General features: G+C 54.3%; 6 protein-coding genes across 6 annotated transcripts; 1 reads left to right on the top strand and 5 right to left on the bottom strand.

Moving 5' to 3' along the window:
• Positions 1-203: 203 nt before the first annotated feature.
• Positions 204-845, bottom strand: CCOS01_09247 (uncharacterized protein; the record flags this gene model as incomplete). The annotated part of the gene is made up of 1 exon (XM_060457406.1): positions 204-845. One exon carries the CDS (start codon positions 843-845, stop codon positions 204-206), a length of 642 nt encoding a protein of 213 aa, XP_060312106.1.
• A 1,073-nt stretch (positions 846-1,918) lies between these two features.
• Positions 1,919-3,479, top strand: CCOS01_09246 (UbiD family decarboxylase; the record flags this gene model as incomplete). The annotated part of the gene is made up of 3 exons (XM_060457405.1): positions 1,919-2,159; positions 2,237-2,975; positions 3,038-3,479. 3 exons carry the CDS (start codon positions 1,919-1,921, stop codon positions 3,477-3,479), a joined length of 1,422 nt encoding a protein of 473 aa, XP_060312105.1.
• A 1,924-nt stretch (positions 3,480-5,403) lies between these two features.
• On the bottom strand, positions 5,404-7,312 carry CCOS01_09245 (uncharacterized protein; the record flags this gene model as incomplete). The annotated part of the gene is made up of 3 exons (XM_060457404.1): positions 5,404-6,163; positions 6,221-6,668; positions 6,754-7,312. The coding sequence occupies 3 exons, from the start codon at positions 7,310-7,312 to the stop codon at positions 5,404-5,406; spliced, it is 1,767 nt and encodes a 588-aa protein (XP_060312104.1).
• Positions 7,313-10,325: 3,013 nt separating this feature from the next.
• CCOS01_09244 (universal stress protein family) lies at positions 10,326-12,563 on the bottom strand (the record flags this gene model as incomplete). Its single annotated transcript, XM_060457403.1, has 3 exons — positions 10,326-10,497; positions 10,555-11,419; positions 11,468-12,563. The coding sequence occupies 3 exons, from the start codon at positions 12,561-12,563 to the stop codon at positions 10,326-10,328; spliced, it is 2,133 nt and encodes a 710-aa protein (XP_060312103.1).
• A 3,456-nt stretch (positions 12,564-16,019) lies between these two features.
• CCOS01_09243 (30S ribosomal protein S7) lies at positions 16,020-17,241 on the bottom strand (the record flags this gene model as incomplete). Its single annotated transcript, XM_060457402.1, has 3 exons — positions 16,020-16,466; positions 16,562-16,927; positions 17,017-17,241. The coding sequence occupies 3 exons, from the start codon at positions 17,239-17,241 to the stop codon at positions 16,020-16,022; spliced, it is 1,038 nt and encodes a 345-aa protein (XP_060312102.1).
• A 2,930-nt stretch (positions 17,242-20,171) lies between these two features.
• CCOS01_09242 (uncharacterized protein) lies at positions 20,172-20,630 on the bottom strand (the record flags this gene model as incomplete). The annotated part of the gene is made up of 3 exons (XM_060457401.1): positions 20,172-20,347; positions 20,417-20,476; positions 20,540-20,630. 3 exons carry the CDS (start codon positions 20,628-20,630, stop codon positions 20,172-20,174), a joined length of 327 nt encoding a protein of 108 aa, XP_060312101.1.
• Positions 20,631-24,373: the final 3,743 nt, after the last annotated feature.

Below are 24,373 nucleotides of genomic sequence, written 5' to 3'. Positions count from 1 at the left end.
TCCCTCGGGCTCCGGCTGGGGCGGCTCACATCCCCATTGCCGGCTCCTGATTCGTTCATTACTCAGGTGCCTGGAATTGGTTGATTTTGAACTCTGGAGAATGGGACTGCCTTCCTAAACATTTGTAAACTCACCGTGTGCTCACACAGCTAGGAGCGAGAACAGCACGATGGCGACTCATGATTCCCTAGTCCAGCTATTCATCACGCTTGCCCAAGCCCCTCCAGCTCCTTAATCACAGCATCCCGCTTCTTCCTATTCTCCTCAGAGGTAAGCTCCTCAACGTGATTCCCATACGTCCACCACACCCCGTCCCTCTCATTCTTTCCCTCGTCGGCGTCCTCCCAGTCACACATCTCGGACCATCCGATATTCGAGATGTCGAGGTTGCACCAGTCCAGGTAAGCCGATGTCCACGGCGTCCGGAACTTGTTGAACCCTTCCGGGTACGTCAGCGGCTCCGCGTCCCAGTCAATGGCCCGCTGGCACAGGATCACGGTCCGGTCCTCGACGCTCTTGTCGTCGAGCACGAGGAAGAGGCTCAAGTTGTTGGGCCCTTGCTGCTTGCCATACGCCGAGTCCTCTTCTTTGCCCCTCGCGAGAACCGCGGCTTCGACTTCTTCGAGGGAGCTGCCTTCCCATTCATTTAGAGGCAACTCTTGCAGTGGTGGCTTTGCGGATTCTGCGTCTAGCGGGAGGGGTTCCGTCTTCGAGGTGACGAGGGTGAAGCAGTCCCAGGTGTCATCTTCGCCGTACTCCCAGTCCCGGATGGTGAGGAGGAAACTGTTGATGAGTTTGATGTCGGCGTTTTTGGCCGTGACGAAGACGAAAGAGCACCGTGACATTTTGATTGTTACCCTGTAGATGGTATTTTGAACACAATGTTACTCCTGCCAGATTATTTCTGTTCTTGGATGTGCGTTCTTATTTGCATCTACGTGTCTGACATTCCTGCCCGCTTGGTTATAATCCTCTGACATCACATTTCAAGCTAAGCAGGCAGACATCAGGCAGCCAGTCAGCCCTTGGGACGAACTTGGGAGGGGATTTGTTTCTTTGCCGATCTTTGTAGACTGCCGAAGGGCCGCATCCGCCACCGCCTCCCGTCAAAACAAGACCTCGTGGCATTGACACCTCCGGCTCACTTCATGCACATCCGGAGTCGACAGGGTCCCTATCGGACCCGAGGCCGGTGAAGCCTGACCCTCCATTCGAGGCCGAAAGCCCGGTGCACCGTAACCCTAGAACGCCGGAACGCCGGCCCAGCCAACCCGCTAAGCCCGCTTCGCTTTCGGGTGCCAAGCGAAGATTTGATGGCTCAACCCACCCCAATTCCCTCGTATAATCTGTCGCCAAGCCTTTTACTTTTTCCATTCTTTTCACTCAAGGATAGCTCCATTGGGAACATGATACATCAGAAAGTTACGAGAGCGAGCAGCACGGAGAAACGTGTGCCCACAGCCCACGGAGGTGCATATGTAGAGATGAACGGCTTGTGTCAGTAAGCACCACATAGACGATCCTAGACCTAGTATCGACAATTACATCATACTACAGAATTCGCACATCGAGGGGCACGCCAACAGCGCGGCCATGCTAGATTCTTGGCGCGGATGAGCCGGTGGAAAATGTAGATGAGAAATCGACAATCTTTCTGTTTATAAGCCCGTCCCCCGGGGTTTTTGCCAGATCCCGATATAAGCACGGCGTTAGCTCCCCATAAGCCCGAGTCAGCCAAAAGTGTGTACGAAGTACACGAATAAAGAACCCCGCTTCGGACAAGTTCAAATTGTCTCCCACAAGTAACATCTCATCTCATCGAGAGTTGATGAGGGGCAAGACTAGAAATTTCACTACAAACAGCCTACAATAAGCCTGAACAACAAGATTCCTTTCATATACATCTCACAGCATCGCCATGGTCTTGACGGTTCTCACAGACGACCAGATCAAAAAGATCCTGGCCGATCTGACGGCCGACGAGTTTGACGGGTTCAGAAAGGTCATCTCGACCGCTCTCCACGAGTACTCGACCAACACGCACAACATTGAGGATGGCACATATCACCAACCGGAGCGCGTCTCAACAGAGAACCTCAAGACAGGCGCGACAACATTGTACATGCCCTCCGTAGGTCCCCAAGGCATGGGTTGCAAAGGTAATCCTCTCAACCTTCCCCACCCCGCCCTCCATCATCCGCTCACAATTCTCAAATCACTAACAAACTCCCTATAGTCGTAACCCTCAGCTCCAGCAAAGCATCCCAAGACCCCTCAAAACCGTCCATCCAACCCACAGGCGCCGTGACCCTCCTCTCCCCCACCGGCGAACCCATCGGCTTCCTCCACGCAAAGACCCTAACCGCCTTCCGCACCGCCCTCTCCTCAACCTGCCTCCTCGCCCGCCGCACCACCGTGAAGACAATCACCGTCTTTGGCACAGGCCTCCAAGCCTACTGGCACGTCCGCCTCGCCCTCTTGGTCCGCGGCACGACCATCAGACACGTCAACGTCATCAACCGCCGCTTCTCCGACGACGCCCGCGACTTCATGAAGCAGTTCTACCGCGTGCCGCCGCACATCAAAGAGCGCGAAGGCTGGTCCGAGACGACGTTTGGGATTTTGACCCCCGGGTACGGCGAGTTCAAGAGGTTGTTGAGGGAGCAGATTCGCGATGCGGACGTGGTGTACTGCTGTACGCCGTCGACGGAGGAGTTGTTTGAGGCCGAGGTGCTGACGAGCCACGAGGGACGGAGGAAGGGAAGGCTGATTGCGGCGATTGGGAGTTACACGCCCGCGATGAGGGAGCTGCCTGAGGGGTTGCTGCTGCAGGCTACCAAGCACGAGAAGCCGCATTGGCATTTTCACAAGCATGCGCCCGAGGGCGGGGTGATTGTCGTGGACACGCTGGACGGAGCGTTGAAGGAGGCTGGGGAGATTATCTCGGCTGGGTTACAGCCTACGCAACTTGTTGAGTAAGTTCACTTGCCCTTTGGACTCGAGGTTTTAGGAACTAGGAAGCTGATTGTTTACACAGACTCGGAGAACTAATTATGCTCCGCCGGATGCAAGACGAAGAAGACGCAGCCTCCGCCCCAGCCGATAGCGACGCAGCGAGCATCGCGGCCTCGGAGCTCGAAAAGCTCGACTTTTCCGGCACGCCGTCCATCAAGTCCGCCTTCTCGGGATCCGACGGCGCGTCTTTATCGGAGCCACGGTCGTCCATCAGCAAAGACTCGACAAAGACGTCTGGCAGCGGCGGTAGTGGTAGCAGCAAAGGGCCGGGCATGCTGCGCCGCAGCTCGAGCCAGAGGTCGGCAGACAAGCGCAAGAAGGAGGACGCGCTGGTGAGGTGGCTCAAGGACGGGACGGTGATTTATAAGAGTGTCGGTCTAGGGCTCATGGATTTGTCGGTTGGGATGCACATGATTCAGCTCGCCAAGGAAAAGGGGATCGGGACGCAGATTGAGGGCTTTTGAGGGGATTGGGAATGGGGGGAGTTTGGTTATAGATGGGCTGCAATGCTGGGATTACATGATAAAGGGGGGGCTTCTTACTGTGTTTCTATACGATATCCTTTAGACCATGTACGAAGAAATGTTTCCAACGGCTTCCTTCACTATCCCCCAATGCTGACAGCTTATATACCCTACGATCCAACTATCAGCTAGAACGTTATAGGTTTTCACGATATGGCCCGTAAACAAGTAGAGAGAAAGACTTGGGGTTCACTCGCAGGATTTCCAAATCCGCAAGCTACAAAGAGGATAGAACATCCAACTACCTAGAAAGGTAGCGAACAGACGGAGGTGGTAACCCCATGGGCGTTTAAAAAAACGACTGAAACGGGTGTGGTTTCTTGATGTGTACATCCACTACAGCTTCTAAAATCGGTTGCCACATGATGTCTCTGCGACATATCACGTATGCTCGGAAGACACGCACTGCAAGCAGCTCTCAAATTTCAGCATCTCCCAGAGCCCTCAAGGACGGCAATCTATGTTCTAAGTTCCCTTCCCTTTCCCTCGCCGTATTCAACCCGCAATGCGAGAACAAAAAAACAGACACATGAGCAGAATCGAGTCCATTGACCTAATACTACAAACCGCAGACCAGCGACAGCATTATCAATAAATGAGCATCCCATTTCCCTGCAACGAAGCTGCTCCGGGCCCTGAGATGATGTTCATCAACAAAGGACGCGGAAATACTACGGATCTGGTCGTCAGACCTAGTAAGGGAGGCGAAGCCAGGAAATATATACTCTACTAGTCATCGTCATCTACAGATCCCCTGGCTCAAGCACACACCTCACACGCGCCTAGCCAGCTAGCTACTCTGTGTGAAAACCCCACCCAGGCACAACGAATAATCCCATCGTCAACCTGGAGGAGTTGGAAACGAAGGTTATGTAAGACTGGGCCGTGTGCTTCTTCGCGACCATTGCGGCAAGCGGGAGCTGGCAGCGGCAGCGAGGATCTTGACCTTCTACTTAGGAAGGTAAGTCTCGCTCACGGAAGACATACGACAATATCTAAAGCCTGCTGCTTATACTCATCGGCACTGTCTGCTACAGTATTCACTATACAATAATCCACTACCAAAGCCGACCCGATACGACAGTTGGACAGGTCGGACTTTACAAGTCTTGAGATGTGTAAGCATACTCAAGATGAAGGAGTAAACATAGCTGACACCCCTGATACCAAGAAAGTACATCATCATGACAGACTATGTGACTGCTCCTGTTGTCGACTTAGACATACAACCGATACCTCCGCCTTTTATATCATAAGCTTCCTCCCAAATTACACAATAGGACATGATCTACGCACAAATATCTTGATGAAGTATACGCGTTCATTCGCATTTCCGCTACCTACACTTCAACGAAACCTTCAAATCCCAAAGACGCCCTTTCCCAGAGTCTTTACATGCGGTTGGTCCTACAGGTTACTAACTCCCGAAAACGCCCTTGCCCATAATCCAAGTCCATCACCGAAAAAAGTTCCTCCCTCCGTGTCTTCCGTGCGAGGCGGTTGTGAAGCACATGCTGCCCCCATACTTTGAGAAGGCGAGTCGCTACTGTACGCCAACTGACATCTGTCAGCTTATGAACCCCAAATGTACGTGCTCCGGGAATAAGTACCCATGCAGTAGACGATTCCCCATATTCCTCCCTCCTCAACTCCAATGTAAAAATGCGCGAGGGACATCGTTTGTCTCCTCCACTCGCTTCGATGGCAAAAGTCTATCCCCAGTTCAGCAAGAAACGCCGTCCGGGTGGGGTTTCCTCTAAGTGTCCGAATACGCCATGATGCAGTATACAAGGGCAAATGTCCAACAAGGAGACGATGAATCCAGGACCCAAATGATTTTTCTCTAAATCCCAGTTTCGTCAACTCATGCTGTACGGCCATACGTCCGCTCCTCAATGAGCCGCCGACTATTGCCGACGCTCCCGTACAGCATCTCCATCAACTTGCCCTTCTGCCGCGTCCGGACACCCTCGAGGTAGCCGCCAACGTCCTCCAGCCCGCGGATCTGGTCCTCGAGCGTCAGGGTGCTCGAGTTGACAGACCTAACGAGCGGGCTGACTAGCTTGCGTCGCAGGTTTTCGAGATTGGCTTTGAGGGCCATGAGCTTGCCGTTGTGCTCGACTAGGATGCTCTTGTTCCGTACTGTCTTCTCCCTCACGTTCTGTAGCAGAAGGCGGTTGCGCTCGTATTTGGCCACCTCGGCGGCGTTGGCGCCTAAGATGCGCGTCCAGAGTGACGACAACGAGTCTGCGTGCAGGTCGTCCTGCGCGGATGCCTCACGGACAACTGTGCGCGCGAGATTGAGGAATTGGTGGTCGATGGCCTCGAAGAGCGCAAACAGGGCAAGGGAATGCTGGAGCTCCGAGTTGATGGCATCCTCGAGGACCGTGAGGAACTCGTTGAATGTGCGCTGAAGAGTGAGGCGCGTCCGCTGCGGGTTGGACATGCCAAATATGTATCTCGATAGAGATCCAAGGCGAGTCGGGCTACCGAAGCCGTCTTCGAGAACGCCTGCTTCAGAGAGGAGGTTGTGGATGTTGTCAAAGGCGGCAGTGAAGGGCGATGAGGGGAGGTGTTGGACTTGAGAGAGTTCTCTGCGCGCCCAGTCCATGACTATGAGAATACTGTACTCGATTTTAGAATGCAATGCTTCATGAGTGAGAACACATGGTGGAACTTACCCATCAATGTCGCCATCAACGTTCGCAAAGAATTTGGTCAGCTCAACAGCCAGAGTCTTTAAGCTCTCACTGAGATCATCCAGCTCCTTAACAATGATTGGCGCAGAAGTCATGTTGCTGGAGCGCACGCTCTCGCCGAGGTCCCAGACAGCGACGCCGGTCGCTTGCAGATCGCCGACCTGGGATGCGCCATTCTCGGAAAAGTAAATGAGCGGTTCAAAAGACCGCGCGATACCTGCGACCTTGACGAGGTCGGGCACCGGCTGTTGCGCAGCGGGCTGGAAGAGGTTACGTGTCGCCGTTATGGCGAGCACGGCGACGAGGATGGACAGGATCGTGGAAGACCACGAGTGAGTCAAGAATCGCCATTTTGAGCGGAAGAAATGAACTAGGGCTTCGATAGGTTCCGTACGCTGCTGTACTTCTGCGCGCAACGCGAACCTGATATCTATCGGCGAGGTCAGCCTGATACCCTCCCAAAGCAGTCGTACACACATGATGAAGAGGAATGGGCTTCAGGTACGGGGCCATACAATTGTCTTGATTCAATGTTCCCTCTGAAGGGCTTGTTTCTTTCCACGGAATATCCTCCAACTTGATCGTCCTATCCTCCATCTTGGGCTCGGGGCTGGGCGACCGGGCCTTATCGGGGCTCATGCTCCCCGTCGGCAACCTTGTGCGCATAGCTCTGCGCAGCACCGACTCGCCCTCGTCGCCATCGCTATCGTACTCGGGGCTTGACTCTCTCGACTTGAATCCGCCAAAGCCTTGGTGGTGTCCGTGGAGCTGGGGAGAGAATGCGCCTAGCAGGTCATCACTCCGCCGCCAGAAGCCGCTGTCGCGACTCCCGTTTCCGAGGCGGCGCCAAGCCGGAGGACTGTAACCACCGACGGAGACTGAGTTTTCGGGGTCCGGGCCCAGGTCGCTCTCCGCGTCGTCTGACCGGAAGCTCGAGTGATGCGACGGGTGCCCGAACAAGTTCACGCCCTGGGGACCCCTCCTGCCCGGTGGCGGGGTCGTCGGCTCGAAGTCGCCCAAGGAGGCGTCTAAATGATCGAGAGGATCGAACGTCGTCGAATGTTTCGTAGCCATCATCATATTCGTGCTGGTAATGTTGGGAAGAGTGGCGGTTGCTGCGACGGACGAGTGCGCCGCTGGCCTCGGGGGCGGGTGGTGCGGGTAAGGCCTTGTAAGTGGGTGGTGGTGGGAGGGAAGGCGCCTCGACTGCGGCTTCTGCGGTTTTGGTGGTTCGACTTGTGCGCTTAAAATAGCTGACGTTTGGTAGCAGTGTCGGTTTCCACGAGATCTGAACGATGTATAGGTAGACGAAGACAAAGGACAAGGTCAGCGTTGCTACGTATGTGCTTGGAGCGATTGTAATGCTCAGCAGGGAAACGTTGTTGTTGACGGTGACCAGCGACGGCATGGAAAGCATGAGGGTCAGAATAGGTTGGGCGCACACCCTTCACCGCGGTCGCCTCGGTGTTGCGACAGAGATGGACTTCTTCTGCAGGTCGACGGCTAGTACGGCGCAGAGAAGTACCTTGTTGGCTCACTTGACGTATGGCGGGAGCGCAATGCAGGAGGGGGGGAAGTGGGATGTATAAGGCAAAGAGTTGAGAGCAAGGGGAATGTAAGAAGTGCCTCGGATTGATGTAACCGATCAGGGCAAGTAAGTTATAAGGTAGGCCAGCCCAATGTGAAACTGAACTCGATCGGGAATGATATGCGCGGGTGCGATAAGAGTAGAGAGGTAAGAGTATGGATGAAGAAAGGTTGAATTTGAGTATGGATCTAAGGTAAGGTAAGGTAGATAAGGTAACGGTGACAGGCCAAGCGCCTCGCAGGATCGCCTGTATCTACCGGTATCTCTCTCTCTGTCTTCTAAGACAGGAGACAAGAGACAGGACAAGACGGGATAGGTCAGGGTTGGGCGGAAAGTGGGTAGAAAGAAGTAGCAGGTGACCTGATTGAGAGTGGCGGCAGTGGAGGTTTGTTAAAAGGTAAGAAGAAGCGGGAGAGATGCAGCAAGTAGATGGAGAAGCTCAAGCAGCAACAGCAGCAGCATCCAATTCCTCGAGAGGGAAGGGGAATGGGAGGGGAGCGGAGGGGGTTACGGTGCCTTCCCGTTCCTCTCTTCGTCTTTTCTAATGCAGCAGGAACCCCAGCAGCACCTTCCTGGACCCCCCAATGCCCACCCCGAACCACCTTGCGTCGTCTTTCGAACGAGTTGAAATCGAGAGGTTGGGGAGCTCAAGTCCCCACTTGCCAGGTTCGAGGCCGTCGTCCAATCACAGATCGAATCCTGTCAAGGGAGCGGCCGGATTTCAGGCCCTGGATTGGGTGGGAGGGGCTGGAGAGGGGCCCCTACACCGAACATTGACCTGCGCGAGAACGTACCCTCCTGCTCTGTTCGCTCTGCGCTCTCCCGTGCCCTCGCAGTTTGCCGTCCTTCCACTTGCACAAGAGCCATAGAGCAATAAGGTACAGTTAATGAGCAGCCGGAAACACATCTCAACACCATCCTCCTCCTCTTCCTAAACCGTATCTCCCTTTCTGACCTCTCCCCCTGTCCCCAAAGCACCCATGCGCCCCCCAGCTCAACCCGCGTCGTTCGTGTTTTAGGAAACAAGCGTGTCTGCCCCTCGGACGTTTAAGTGGTTGCATCCCTGGTCACGGGACCCCGTCACCCAATGTCGAGCACGAGAATGGGAAGGCGGGGTCCTGCTTTTCCCACTGACTTTCAGGCTGTCTTTCCACTTTGGAACGTAAACAAACAAACCTCTCCCGAGTCCCGTCTCTTGACGTTTCCAAAAGAGTTGCGCGATCCAATCAAAGTGACTCACCGACAAGGCCTCGGGAGCATCCGATTCGACGGCGACGCCAACAAGACGCGGGTAGTGTAGGCAAGGGAACCCAAGACTCGCGTCCCCAAGGGAGGGGCCAGCCTAAGAACTGGCACACTAGGTAGGCATTGTATGAAGTCGTGAAGTTGAGAGGTACCAATCGGCGCATGTCCACACATAAGATGTACGTACACAGCCATGTCATGATGGATCAAGGCACGAAAACCCCTACCCAGAGCGAAGCTACGCAGTACACCAGTGACCACAGAGAACAGTAGGCTTCTCGCATTGCTAGCCCACGCTCTATCAGAACGAACCTCAAATGAAAACCCACACTCAACCTACCGGTAACCCCCCGTTCCTACAGGGTACAATTGCACAATTGCGTACGTACCATCGATGCCGGGCAGGCAATCTCAGGCTTACACGGGACTGGCCCAGTTGAACAAGAGGACCCAGAAAAAACGCAACTGAGTTGGCCCCAATCAGCCACTTTCACTATCTTATCACCCCGCACCAGTGCCCCACTCTCTCAGTCCCGTCACCGAATCAACCGTCGCCGGGCGGGACCCCCCCCCCCTCTTACAGACGACAACGACGACTCTATTCTACTCAAGAGTGACTCCTTCTTGACCATGACGAACGTTCGTTTACCCGTGTCAGAAAAGGTATTTCGGACTGGCATAACTCATCTGCTCCCTTTCTTGCATTTATCCACCGTCGTCCATGCACAATCACGTCGGCCCGGATATCACCGGGGTTCTCATTGCTGAACGCCACCGACTTGTTCACGTTCTGTCGCGACGTCTCTTGATAGGACTGAACCATAGACCATGGACGGACTTGAAATTGTAGAATGGAGTATGAATTCAGCCCTGTTGGTTGTTGTGTCTGCTGCTAGACCGCTTTTTATGACATGATTAATCATCAAATCCCCTCGGGAAATAAGAAACGAGTGAGACGCCTCGCGTGGTTCGTATCTAGCCTGAACCACGTTCGCTCTCTTCGTCCCATCCCCAATCGGCAAGCTTTCTCCCACAAAGTGCCCGGGATATGTGTCTCAGGCCTGTCCAAAATGGAAGGCTTGTACGAACATGATGAAAAGGAAATTGTGTTGCTCATCAAGCGCTCTTGCGCCGATCCGCCTGCTCCACCTGCTCCGTCGGCTCTACCTCCTCCCTCTCCTCAGTCCACGACGCTCGCCTCGCGTTGAAGCGATTCCACAGTCCTGACAGCCTACGCCTCGGCGCGGGATCCTTCTAGTCAACCTTGGCGTTGGCGAGGCTCTTGGTTCCCGGGTTGTTCAGGTCGTTGACCTGCTTGAGAGGGCCTCTCTTGTACTTGCTCTTGTTGCGAAGGCGCTTTCGCGCTACCATGACAGGCACCGAGCTCTTGGTGACAAGATAGTTGGAGAACGAGCCAAGAATCACACTATTCAATAGTTAGCAGGTTTTTAAACAGTGGAGTTGAATGGGGTGGATAGCTAACCCCTTGAGAGCGCTACGGCCTCTGCTTCCCAGGATTACCAACGTAGGGCTGACAATATCAATCACTTCGGTAATGAGATGCTTTGGATTCTTGCAGTGAATGACCTCGACAATCACTCGCACTTGAAGTCGAGTCCTTCGCAACAGCCGCTCAACCCTCTCCTGAATGTCGTTAACCGCACGACGACGTTCCTCCTCAGCGCGGCCGCGCTCCCTACTGGACGGTGCCGGCGAAGAAGAGTCACTATTGTTCAAGGCCGAGGCTCGCGGAAGGTGAGGGAAAGGCGGGGCGCTGGTCATGTTTGGCGGCGGTGACTTGGCGCTGGACATGGCGTTGATAGCAGCTGCTTGTTCCTGATGCGCGGCACGCTCGTCGGGGACCATGATTCCCTCGGTCGAGTAGATACCAGTCTCTTCATCGACGCAGTAGATACAGATGAGAGTATCGCCGTCTCGCAGAACGGTGCCGATCGTCCATTCCAGGGCGTGTGTCGACTCCTCGCTGAGATCGGTTGCCACCAGGTATTTTCTCAACCTATGATGCTCCTCTTCGGCCGACTTCTGGATTTGATCAAACTCGCCGCGCATGATGATGCGTAGAGTTCGTGAAAACTCGGGGTTGTTGAGGGTTTCTGTACGTGAGAAGGCAAGTCTCTGCGCGCGCTTGATGTCGTTGAGCTCCTCCTCATCGTCCGAGTTCACAGCGGACGCCATTCCCGAGCCTGGCTCGTTGTCGAACGCCGTGGTCGGGCGGATGCCTGCTTTGGATTTTGACTTCTCGCCGCCTGGCTTGGTGAGTGTGATGGAAGGTTCGTCTAACAATGACTTGTATTTGTATTGAGGTTGCTTGGAACTGACTGCCAGGCCTGCAAATTTGTTAGCACCTGAATTTACCACGAGCATGAGTTACTTACGCTCTTCCTCAGCCGCGGCAAGTAGACTGAGCGTCTTGCGGTCACCTTTGTCGGTTGAGCTGCCGGACTTTGCATTGCTCTCTTCATCTCGAGGCGACATCTTACGTCCTCTCTCGTTCTCTTCATCAGAAGAACTGTGCGCGTCATCGTCGCTGCTGTCTTCCAGCTCCTCTCCATCAGGGCTGAGGTAGTCCTTGGTAAGACGTCCAAGTCCGGCATCGTCTGCGCTTGACTTTTTGCGTCCGGCCAGCCCAGACAGGCCTCCGCCTGAGAATGCCAAATTGGCATCCGACAGCTTGCGGTAGGCGGTTGAGATGTCCACCACCCGGCCGTCATCAAGAATGGCAGTTCCAGGGATCTGCTGGAGCCGACCACTGACATTGGGCGAGCGGGAGCGCATGCTCAGTCTGCCATGAGGAGACTTGGATTTGCTGCCTTGACCTCTGCTCGAGCTTCTCCCACCCATGACGGGATTGCTAGCAATAGAGCCGTGGCGGGCTCTGTCGCCGGGAAGGATAATGCCGGGGATTTCGTTGCCGCGCATGACGTCGACCATGGCACCGCCGCCCGGCTTCTTCACGCCCAGCGCCTTTCCCTGTGTGTTGCGCTTCGGCATAGCAGTTCCGATATTGTTGGTAGAAATATCAGAGAATTGGTAGTCCAGTGTCGGATCCATTCGATTGATTGGGGCTCGCGGGCCAAAGCTGGGCTTTTGGGAGTGTGAATCGGAAAAGGTTCTCGGATGAGGTGCGCGAGATTCGACTGGAGAACTGGGGCCGGCACTGGCAGCCTGCTTTGGAGCCGAGGTGTTGATATCGAGCATGCTCCGAACGGGAGCCGGAGGGCCGCTGATATCCAACATGCTGCGCACCGGTACGGCGTTTCCGAGTCGTGGGCTCTTGGAACCTCCATCGGCGCCGATATCCAGCATACTTCGTACGGGCGAGCGAGGCGTTGTGTAGGGCGATGGCGAGCGTGCAGAGACGGGCGAGCCCGTGTTCCAGTTGGATCTTGCAGCGGTACCCTCGAGCAAGGCCAGAACATCTCTTCTCTCCTCGTCGAGCATGGCCTCCATGCTCATGGGTTGGTGCGACATCTTGAATGGGGTCGAAAGTCGGATTGCGCTCTTGGCGGGGAAGGAGCCTCGTTCAGGACTTTACGAGCGTCGCTTTTGTGGTACAAGAGCGGTGATAACTCGTTCGCTTGAGGGTAGTGATGATTTCGTTGATGTAAAATCGAATACGGGGGTCTGGTTCGGGTCGGATATACGTGGTTGTGATAAATCTAACGGGGGATGATTTTGCGATGTTGACGTTGGCGGTGCAAGTTGGATGGCAGAAACAGCATTGTGTAGGGGCAGTTGGGATATGGAGGTCGGCGGAGGCTCCTTAGATCATGGCTCCGTTGGGGACCAGACCAAAAGTGAGGAAGGTGCGCTGTGTGTGGAGGCCTAAATTAGCTTATGAAGCACGAGTCGAACTGCCAAGACCAGATGAAGGAGGAATAGTTAGTTGCGGTGGTAGGGGGAGGAGGAGAAGAGAAGGGTTAAAAAAAAGGGTGCGGTGCGGTAAGGTAAGGTAGGAGAGAAACAACAAGGAGTTGAAGGAACCTGAGGGTAAGGTAGCGCACGACACACGATTGGTGGTAGTGGAGTGAGTGAATGGCAGGGTAAGGTACTGTGTAAGGTATCCTCAGAAAGGGTGGAAAGTAAGGTAAGGTGGTTCCTAGTCTCTTCTTTACCTCCCGTACTACTTTAGCCAAGGTTACCTTACTACGGTAGTCCCAGTCCAGCCCAAAGTTCCCCGGTGGCAGTGGCAGTGGCAGCGGCAACACAAGCGCAGGCTGGGAACGAACCAGTACGAAGTACTCCGTAAACCTGAGGTAAGGTAAGAGAAGAAAAGGTGGGGATTGGGTTTTGCGGGTGGCAGGCACCGGAGGCACCTCTAGGTTCTGAGAGACGGGACTTGAGAGAGATGGTTGTGGAAATGGGACGGTGGAGGATCAGAAGGGGTCAAAGGGGAGGGGGGGAACGTGGATAACGTGGATGGTGGGAAGGGATCGAGGAGGGGTAGGTGCTCCGTCTTTTAGCGTCGACATCTTTGACACCAGTTGACTATTGACGGCGCCCTCCCTCGTTTTCTGTGTACGGAGTGTTAGTCTGTAGTGCGTAGCCTTTCCTTTCATTGCCTTTGTGACCTTGGCCCGTGACTGTGTCTGTAGTACTCTGTACGGATCGATAGATTGACATGCACCGAGCTTAAAGTGGTGGTGCAGACAGGGCCTGAGCAATGCAGTCATCCGATCCAAATTCGTCGTTTTTGTTACGTTCTTGATGAACATATCGCCTGTCCTTTGACTCTTCTGTCCAAGGGAGTCTACCACTTGACATGGAGTCAATTGCTGTGGCAAAGACTCTCTGAACATGGGATGAGATTGGCAATGGAGCCATGGGCACCTTATCCAGCCCAGCCAACCCCATTTGGGCCGTATTCCTCTGCTCTCTTGCGCCCAAACTCATTTCCCCAGAGTCTGAAGAAGATCACCCATTTCGTAGCGCCCTAGTGCTGCAGAGAGACCGAGAGAGACAGCTTCTTACTTGCTCAACCTTTCTCATTCTCCATCTGCGTGCCGTGGGTGCTTCGTCATCACCCATCTTGGTACCACTGGTACCTGCCCACTCAGGAAACCCGGTGAGGTACCCCATCTCATCCCACTTCACTTATACAACCTGGAAAAGTAATTGGTGCCATGTCGTGGTGCCCTTTCTGTATCCAGTGCATTCTTATTCCGATGAATCGTCCGAGAGCCATTGGGCTGCTGCCCCACGAAAACTCAATCGAAAGATGGGATGTCACCTCCAACTCTGCTTACGCCGCCCCCAGCGCCCTCCCTTCTCCGACGTTTGTCTGCTGATTTGATGCACGACACTCCATCCCCAAGTATGCAAACCATCCAAAGAGTACATATGCTCTGTGCCCACTCAACCGTCTCAAACAGGTAGGTGTACGTACCCGAGGACCACTGTGCTTTGAAACCAGAAAGAATAAAAAAAGAATGGGTAAACAAACATCTGAGGAAGATCTGAGAAACACTCACTTATCTCTCGATGTTCGAACGAGATCGACAGGGCTGGTTTCAGAGCTGATTTATCGTATGGTATCTAAATGAGAAAAATGGTCAAATGATTGACAGCGAGTAACTGTCCTGAAAAGAAAGCGTTCTGTGCCCCTCTGTTCAAAGATTTGGGTTGCTAAACACTCAACTGTGTAGCACTCAGACCAAAACGATAGGAAACTGACTTGAAAGTAAAGTGAATGACGCATTCCCTACCCGCCCCCACTACAAATATTTGTTTTCGGTGGTTTTTCGTCCACAAGCACAACCCCGTAGGAAACACTCACGTCCCGCGGCCTCCGCCATCGTCCCCGTCCAACCCGTCCTGCGTTTCGCGCTCCGTATCACCCCACAAAGGTATACTTCAGCCTCCACTCACATCTACCGAGCGGCGGGGAGGACGCAAGACGCTTCGCCGCACAGTGCTTCCGACAGTGCCATGATGACGACGCCGGCGTCTTACCGCCAAGACCGGCCGTCTTCTTGGCAGGTGATTTGTTCACCGTGGACGGCGCCGATTGCCTCAGAACGCCACTCCCAAGACTCTTTCAGCCGCCCGCCCCGGAAAGGTAGGCCAGCCAGTACGGTACGGGCAGTAGGCAATGACCAGAGCACCGCCCGGGGTTTTCTGGGAAGAAAAGAGAGAAGAGACAGTAAGACAAGACGTCACCTGTCCATCACGTGAAAAGCCATTTTGAAAATGCTCCTGGGCGCCGGCACGACGGTATCGTGGCTTGGCCGCAGTCCAAATCGAATACGGGAATCTCTTCGGGCTACGGAGATTTGCAGACGCCTTTTGTTACTCTGGTTATCATCGCCTCGTTGAGACCCCGCCTTTTATCCTTTGGGGCACAGTGATGCATTAGACCTTTGCGAACAACATAGTGAACTATCTACACCACATTGAGGCTGTGTTGCAGTCTACGTCTGCCGTTTGACCATGCCGGGCGTCATTTCGCAACGCGGTGGTCGCGATAGCGAGAGGCCTCTTGATGCTTGCCTGGATTCTCGCCGGAGCCATTCTCAGTCTTTTCCGCAAGGGTAGCGTGGCTTCCTGGGAGAGTTTCAATGGGAGATGTGGCATTCTCGTCACAACTTAGGAATGGTACAGTAGAGGGTCTGGAGACTGTGCTATGAGCCGGGGATGATGCCGTCGGCAATGTGCGCAACGCTGACACAGTGATGCGGATGCTCTCGCAGAATGTTAGAGCAAAATCCGTCCTTCTTGACACATCATGGCCTTCAGACTTGAACCACCAACGCACTCTTCATGGCGACAATTAGTCTTGACAGAAAGGCTCCTCTCGAGCTCTGACATTTGGGCGGGATGATATAGTACAATATACAGCTTTGCTACAAATCTCTCTCTCAACATCTTATTTTTCCCTCCCCCTCTTCGTCTTCGTACAAAACCTGCTCCCCACACCTCAACCCCCTTTTACATATTCTGCTTGACAGGCTTAGCAGTCAAGTTGGCACGCGTCGCCGTACCCAACTTGTGCAGCGCCAACCGCTTCTCCCACACGGACGACCGCCCCTCGGTCACGGCAATCAGCTCGTCCGCCACGCGGTGCGCAAACTGCGTCCGGCCGGACCCCTTGGACGGCTTTTTGTTGACCACGTCCAGGATCCACTGGAACGCCGCGCGCCGCCTCTGGCGGACCGCTAGGGGTGCGGGAAGTTCCAGGGGTCGACCACCACCGGCTCCGCCCGCGATGCGGCGGATCTTGATGAGGGGCGCCACGGAGTCCACGGCCAGTGTGAGGTATAGCACGGGGTTCAGCGGGAGGTGCGCCGGCGGCGGGGCGCCGGGAAGGAGCGGGTATTTGGGGTTGATGATCGGGGGAGGGGAGGTTCGCAGGAAGTTGAGGACCATGGCCATATTCTACGTAGGCGCACGCAATGTCAGCATAATTCTCTTCGCAATTGCCTCGACACACAAGATCTTGTCATATGTTTCCAGAGTTGGGATTGGCGTACTCTTTGCGCCTGGGCCTTCTTGCCATCTCGCATCATCAGGTTGGTCAACTGGTCTAGCACGGGGTGGTACCGAGACTTGAGATGGCTATGGGGCGGCAGAGGGAGCGTAGGCAGCGGGAACTTGTAGGACCGTGACGGGGCGACCTCGTCGGCGTCCCCAGCCTGCGCGAGAAGCCCGCCGCGAGCTATGATTTCGAGATCGCGCTGGCCGTTGCCGTCCGATTGTGTAGGCGGGATGGCGCCCTCGGCGTATAGCATCTGCTCCTGGGCCTCCGTCAGGCCGCCCTGGAGACCGGCGCTGTGTCCCTTTGCCGCCTCTGCGAGCTCGCTCAGTGCCGCGGCAGCTTCAAGTGCCTCGTTTGTTGGCTGCAAGATTGGATTGTTAGCAATTCCTTATTCTCCCCGCCTCGTTCGTCCACATAGTCTTCCTCCTCCTGGTATCAAAAATTCCATACCTGCTGTTGTCCCGGCGCGGACTCAGGCACCTCCTGACCCTGAGGGAAAGCTGCGTTCTCTGTCTTCTTCAATACCGGAATCTGGCTCCTTTCACCCTTGCGCAGCTCGTCAGAGTATCCTCGTTTTGTCGCCGCCCAGACTAGAGGTTCCTGTCGTTGGGCCAGGGGTCGAGACCGCAGCGCGAGCGCCCGGCAGGCGGTCTGTAGGCTCGGCCGCAGAGACATAGCTGCTCTTAATGTGTTGAAATTACCGAGGTCGTCTCCTATACTTCCGATTGAGGTGCGTCGAGTCGTCGGGACGTCGTAGTTGTTGGAAAAGGTACCCTGAATTCGACTGGCGATTTTCGACCCAGCGCGGCCAATCCACGAAAATTATTGAGTCGCGCGGATGTTGCCGCTCCACTTTCGCAACGTCGACTGCTTACCTACACCTTTGCAGGTCAAGCTGGGCCCGAGCTTCAGAGTATAGTGGGGCACTAACCGGAGAAGGGTAGCACCGCTCTCCGAAAGGGGTGCTGGATGATTAGGTAAGGCAGGTACGTCCCCTCTACAGGCTACATCCCAGCTTAAAGCCGGTCGGGGCCGTGCCGCCTACCGAGACGAACCTCATATCATCTTACCTAAGCTAATCTCAACCCACCTCCCGCTCTCGCTCACCGAATATGCAGACCTTCTTCACCAATACCACCACACCTCTTCATCAGATTCGCTGTGTGATACTCAACATCTTCCTCTGTAAGCCAACGGGCATTTTTCTTCTCAAATGCCAGGCACGGTAAGCAGCGCCAGTCACGAGACTCTCCCTCGAAGCGGCTTACAGCTCCTTCAGGATGATCAGCGAGGTCTCTCTTGCGGCCGCTAAACCAACAACAAAATCCAAATCCTTTCCCCCTTCCCCCATCTCAAATCCCACCTGAAGCCGCAGCAAGTGTCTTGGAAAAGAGAAATCCCTAATTCACTCACCCCATCCCTTGGCCGATGCCCACGGCGTCCACGTCTTGTCGACATCCCGCACTTTCACCATGTGGGTTCTTTCATGTCTCAGTGACACAGAAAATCCCGCCCCCAAACTTTTTTTTTTTGCCCATCATGAAGGGACCAAAGTTCCATGGTTCTCAACCACCCACTCAGTCCTTTTGCCAATGCCCCAATGTGCCATTTGCCAGATTCGCCCCCATGGCGGGATGGGGGAACTTGAGGGGACCTACCTATCTAAGTCACAAACGCCGCCCACATGTCGAAGCCGCGAATTTCCTCGACAAACAAAATACCTAAAAAGAGCGAGAGAAACATACCACTCACACACACCTACACACACCTTGACACCTAAACCCCATCTCCGAACACCTGCCTTTACCCCTCGCTGCATGTAGACCGAATAGGTTGGGAACAAATTACAATCGCCCCGAAAAATAAGAGGATGCGTGATTCAAACTGCCTTGCCTGCCACACGCCACACGCTGCATAGACCACCACCGCCGCCGTCACTCACTCCCCCCTCCGTGCAGATTTCCTGCAGTACGGCATTTAGCGGCTCTTTTCACTTTCTCTGCCCGTCGCGCGACATCTGTCTGCCCTCCTCTCACCACATCCCGCGGATGCGCAAAACGGGGGGGGGGGGGGTTGTTTTTTCTTTTTTTCCGGGGGTTAGGGAGGGATTCCTTTTTTTTACGGGGGGGGGGGGGGTGGCAGACCGGGAGAGAAAAGAGTTGTCACAACTTTTGTCATTCCATTGACAAGCTCCCTAGCGCAAAGCACCAGCTGGCAGCTGGCTCAGCTCCCCCACCGTTCATGAAAGCTAGGCTGGCTAGGTTCCCCCTTCGAGATTCTCTCTCCTACTTTACCTTACATAGGCCAACCGCGGACAAACACAACTTAGGGTGACAAGACAGCTTTGCGTTGGCGTGGGATCTGCCGCAGTCCCGTTGCTAGCAGACTCCCTAGCTCATCTTTGTCCAGGGGGGCGAGGGCGGAGAGGGGAGGGAGGGGAGCAGCCAGCACGCCCACCGTCCGCCGACACCGCAACGACCTCCTGCATTGGTGATAGTAGAACTAGTAAACCCAAGATACCTATGTCATCGTGGGGGAGAGTAGACACAGAGAGAGATTGAGGTGGACAAACGATGTCCGTTCGCCCTCCCCGTGCCAATCGACACCCCCTTCCAGCGCCCATCGTCTTGAAGAGTAATCAGCTTTGCCATCATGAAGCCACCAATGTCTTTTTTTTTGTTTGTTTGTCCTTGCGTGAGCTAGAATCCCCATGTCATCACCGCAGGCTATAACAACGGAGAATTAATCTCGTCGCACGTGGATTGAATGCAGAGTGGTGTGGGAAGAAGTGGATACGCCCTCGTCAGGAAAAAGGAAGTCTCGTCATGTTGGTCCTCATCTCTTTTGGAAACTTTGCAAGAGGAACCAGCTCCGTTCAACGGAAATCCCTTTTCTACCTAGCTATGCCACGACAGCATCCCTTGCGCTGGTGGTTGCTTTTCCCATCATTAACGCCGCTCCGTAAAGAAAAACAAAATAAACGGCAAAAAAAAATGTCCAAGATTGCAACCCAATTACCAACCTGGGCCCGGCTTCGCAACGCCGCCCAAAACAACAAGGAATTAAATGAGAAAGAGACTCTCGTGACCCCGTCAACTGTTCTGCCGGTACTGTTTCGCCAAGGTTCTGTCTCGTGTTGGAATTTCTTCTCTCAGCTCCAGTCCCTGTTCCACACGTGTGAGGAGTACAGAGAGAAGCGAGACACGCCGCCGCGTGCCCCTCCCACCGCCCCCTTGTGGATTGATGTGGTGAGAAACAAATGTTTCTTTTGCGCCATTTCTCCTCAACCAACTCAGCACCATCTTCCTTTTCGGAGCCTCCCAATGGACCGTAGGTAGAAATGTAGCCGTACGCCGATGTTCCGTGATGTCCCCTTGTGCCGTGTGGCATTTGGCCAATGTCTCCCAATCTCAACTCCAGGTGTGTATTCGTACAGTTGAACATCCGAAACAAAAGCCCAGGAAAGTAAGAGCAAGAAAAGTGCGTTGAAAGATAAAAGAGACAAAAAAGTGTGACGCTAGACGCTGATGCTCGAATGGATGTTTTCGCTGCAAGTTGCGGGTATCTTTGCACGTCTGTAACCGTCTTTCGTTTCGTTGTCTTCTTTAGTAGCTGCCTCTGCTGTTGGCTGGCGAGCTGGGATTCGAACCGGTAAGGTAGTTGAGAGCCATTTCGGCGGCGTCTTCTTTCGCGTTATTGAGGTTCTTGCCGTCGTACCAAAATCGTGCGGAGAGGGTACGGCCGTGGACAGTTACTCGACTGGACCAAGCGGTGCGGCCGCCTAATTGGAGGACGATCAATCAGTAAGGGGAACAGGCCGGCTAGGGTGATTGCTGGCAAGGTAGCTTACCACGGCGGTCAGAAACGATCTGGAAGACGGGTGGCATTATGTTGGCTTCGCGGCAAGCGTCTGTAGGACAATTGGTCAGCATCGTTGTCCATGACGGCCGACATCTTCATAGCGGATCCCTACCTTCAAGTCGCTCTTGCCAGGTGCCTGCTTGACTGCTGTATGACGAAGCAGACATGGTGGCAGTCGACGTGTATGACTTGCTGGAGTACATGCAGTGCAATTGTTTGGCCGAAGCAACAAAGAGTAGGTTTATAGAGGTATACTGGCCGAGGGGGTTGTCGAAGCGATAGTTGTTGCAGATTGCAGTAGATGATCAATGTTGTAGTAGTCGGTTTGGGATCGTGGATATCTCTCAAGACAAACGATTATGGAGTAGCGAAACTTTGTGGTTCTTATACTCGGGATCAGGTCGGCCGTGAAACAAATGGGTATAATCCCATTGGAGTAGAAAAGATTGTGATGTGGCAGGACGAGATTAGCTAGAAGCTGTTTCTGAAGGCAATGAAATGTTTGCACAACGAATGCAGACGGGTAAGGGATCAATTGGGCTGGTACCCTACGGCATGCTGCATCTTGGGATGGGGAGAGGTGGGAGGAGAGAAAAGGAAGGGAAGATGGAGAGAAAAGGGACATGATCCAAAGAAGTAACGACACAACATCACGTCCCAATTCCGTTTGGGTTTGGTACGGCAGGACCGCGTCGGTTTCCTGTGTCCTTTCTTTTTCTTCATGCCCTGGTACTTGTCTCTGACGAGCAGCAGGAGGAGTAGGAGCGGCGGCGGCGGCGGCGAGGAGGAGAAGAGGGGTGTGCCACTTGGGTGTGAGTGCTTCTGCTTCGTCTGATGCCAGACCACAGACCAGAGACCAGACCGGACGTGGGGAGTGTGGTACTGGCCGCAGAACGTCGTGATAAACTTGGATCTCCTAGCGTCATCTTTTTGGGTTATTATTTCCCTTTTTTTTTTTTCTCACACTCTCTCAAGAGTTTTTTTGCTTGCTTTCTTTTTTTCTCACACACCCCTGGACACACACACATGTACACACACACACATATGCTAGTCGTTGAACCCCCCGCGTGGTCAACCGGTACATGGGTGCCGACAATCATGGGTTTATGAACAGGCAGCTGGGAAATATGGGCTTGCGGGACTTGAGACAAGATGGCATAGCTCCACGGCTTGTAGGTAAGGTGAATACACGCTACTTGTGAAGGGAGACCGGGAAATGGCCGCAGCTTCGAGCGAACAGTTGATTGGGACGTGGCTTGCCAGGCTCCCTTACCCGGCGTCCGGCGGGGTCCAAGGCCACACACAGCTGGCGTGGAGTGCCGACCCGTCGGGGTGGAAGAGGGAAATGATTGGGAGCTTCAAAGCCGCAGAGGCAAGGGCTTGTACAAGGCCAGCCGGGGGGTAGGGTGAAGGGGGTGGACGATCGAGCAGACGGATGAGTACTCCGTACCTAGGCCGACAAGAGAGCAAAGGGGTGAAAGATGGAGGTGCAAACGGTGGGAAAAGGCAGGGTAAGAGCTGACCAGGGGCATGACTGGAATCTCCAGCCGAGAAAGGGAGAGGAAACGAAGGTTACGGAAAGCGGATGCATACAGCCTGGATGTATCCACGAAAGTGAGCTGCGTGTATCCGTATCCAGGTCATGTACCAAGATGAGTGCCTGACGTGCTACACAGTACATGGGAAGAGATTGAGAGGAGGTTTCGTGCAGATGTTTAATCCGCGGGCGGGAGAGCGAGCAACAAACGGACGAATGAACGCCTCCAGATACGTGAAGAGCCTATTTGAAGATTGCGAGAATGGGAGTGAGAGTAAGAACAGAGCGGCGAGGCTGGAGGGCTAGAGAGAGGGCTACGATGGCACCACGTCCCATGCAGTTAACGCTTCAGCCGACCCGAGCTAGAACGCAACCAGGGCTGGGCTGGGCTGGCTGGCTGGCTGGCACTTGTTGATCTGTACATGAACCATGAGACATAAGTCATAAGAGAGAGCGGAGGGAAAAGCGATATGTACGGATAGGTAAATGAGAGCAGGGGGCAAGGGTTCAACAATAATAGCATTGACATCAGCCAACAAGCCGACGATTGGGCAATCAAGCTAGGGCAAAAGTATGAAAAAGAGCGTGGCAGACCAAAGCAGTGAGGTAAGGTAAGGTACCTTGGAAGTTAGCCTGAGCACCCGAGCACTAGGCAATCCGCAGTGGCATCCGGGACCAGCTCTGGAGACTGGGCGAGCGACGCCAGGACCCTCTCCGGCGGCATCGACTCCGCCAGCCGGTGAAGCGAAACGAACCGGGGGGTGGGAAATACCAAGTTGCTAAGCAGCCCCGATGGTTGGGCAAGAGGAACAGTCTCGCCTCCATACACTGCGATGAAAGGAAACTCGGTCAGCGTCGTTTGGGCCTCATCGAGACCATCCTCACGGCGATGGACTGACGTTGAAGCATGTCGGTTTATTTTGGAAAGAGAAAAAGCAGGGGGAAGAAAAAAGGGCCGCCGAGCCACGTCGATTCAAATGCGCGATGCGGCAGGAAAAGGGCGGGGAGAGGCGAGTGATGTATGTACCACCGTACTGATGCAGTTAGCGGAGGGGGGAAAGGGGGTGGGATCGGGCAGCACTGGTTCCTCATCGTCATTTTGGGGTGGGGTGAGAAGAAGATCAGGGCAGGGCGAAGCAGGGCATTTCTGGCAGGGCGGGCCAGACCACCGATGATGATGATGATGATGATGATACCGATGCTGCTGGTGAGGACAATTATGAAATGTGAAAGACGACAGAGACGGAGACAGATTGGGTTTGGTGAAGAGTGTGAGAGAGTGTCGTCCAAGACATGGCATCTGCAAGACGAGCATGTGGTTGTGAGACCTACGTCCGTTGCTCCCCTGCTCGCCTCAACGCGCTTGTGCTGGGCTGTTTGTGAACGTGTAGCGTTAGCTTCGTGCCTTCGATATCGCAAATGAACATGAAAACAATGTCATGACATCTCGTGTGCCCAGCAAAGGCAAGCAAGGTGAGGTACGTGCGGCTGTTTGGCTGGTCCCAAGCTCTCAATGGCTTCAGAGGCCTCATCAGTTCGGGTTTAGATCAGGTCCAGGGGACTTGCTGATAGTCGTGGCTGTATCCATACTTCTTAGCAAGGCACTCGAGTATCCAAGCTCTTCACAGTGAGTGACCTAGTACCGCTTAGAAGCTAGCAATGGTTAAGGACGGGCGGGATCGTCCAGAGTGACAGGCGACCGGCGGGTTTGAGCAACTGCAGCTCGAATGCAGCTCGAGCAGCACGTACAGCAGCTTGTAGAGGAACGGGCACCTCGCAGCTGGAGAACATGGGGTGGATCACCAGTCGTGGCGGTGGTTAAGGTGGTCCATGTTGGTCTGTGGAGGCATTGGCGGCCTTGGTGGCATCGGGGAATGGGAAGAGCCCCAGCCGAAGGGGTCCCTGGCGTCTTAGCCTGTGAGTCTAGGAACCGTCATGCTTCCCCGAAACGAAGGGAGCAGTAGGAAGGGGGGATATGGAACCGGGAAGCCGGGGAACTGGGCTTGTTGACCTGCGTATATGCGTATGTACCTTATGATGTGTCGGGTTGGATATGTACAGTACTTGCATGGTCAAGGTCGTGGTGGTGATGGTGGATGATAATGAAAGACTAGGTGATGAGAGTGAGAATGAGCGTAAGAGGTGAGGATGAGAGTGAGGGTGAGGGTGAGAGGGTGAGAAGGTCGCATGAGAATGACGGGGACGTGGAGACTGGACGGCTCTGAATGAGTGTGAGTCGAGCAAAATGAAAGGCTAAAGTGGAGCGAAACATTGTGACTTGAGAGTTACAACCCCTGGTTGTTTCCCGAGCTTACCTTTGCCATCTTGGTCCTTAGCACAGAGTTAGTAGTCCTTTCATAGTCACGACTCACAAACCTCTCCTCCAAGACTACTCCTCCTCCCCACCCG

This window comes from Colletotrichum costaricense (genome assembly GCF_030867565.1).
Source record: "Colletotrichum costaricense strain IMI 309622 chromosome Unknown Scaffold_9.1, whole genome shotgun sequence".
NCBI lineage: Eukaryota > Fungi > Ascomycota > Sordariomycetes > Glomerellales > Glomerellaceae > Colletotrichum > Colletotrichum costaricense.
This window is presented reverse-complemented; position numbering and strand designations above follow the sequence as displayed.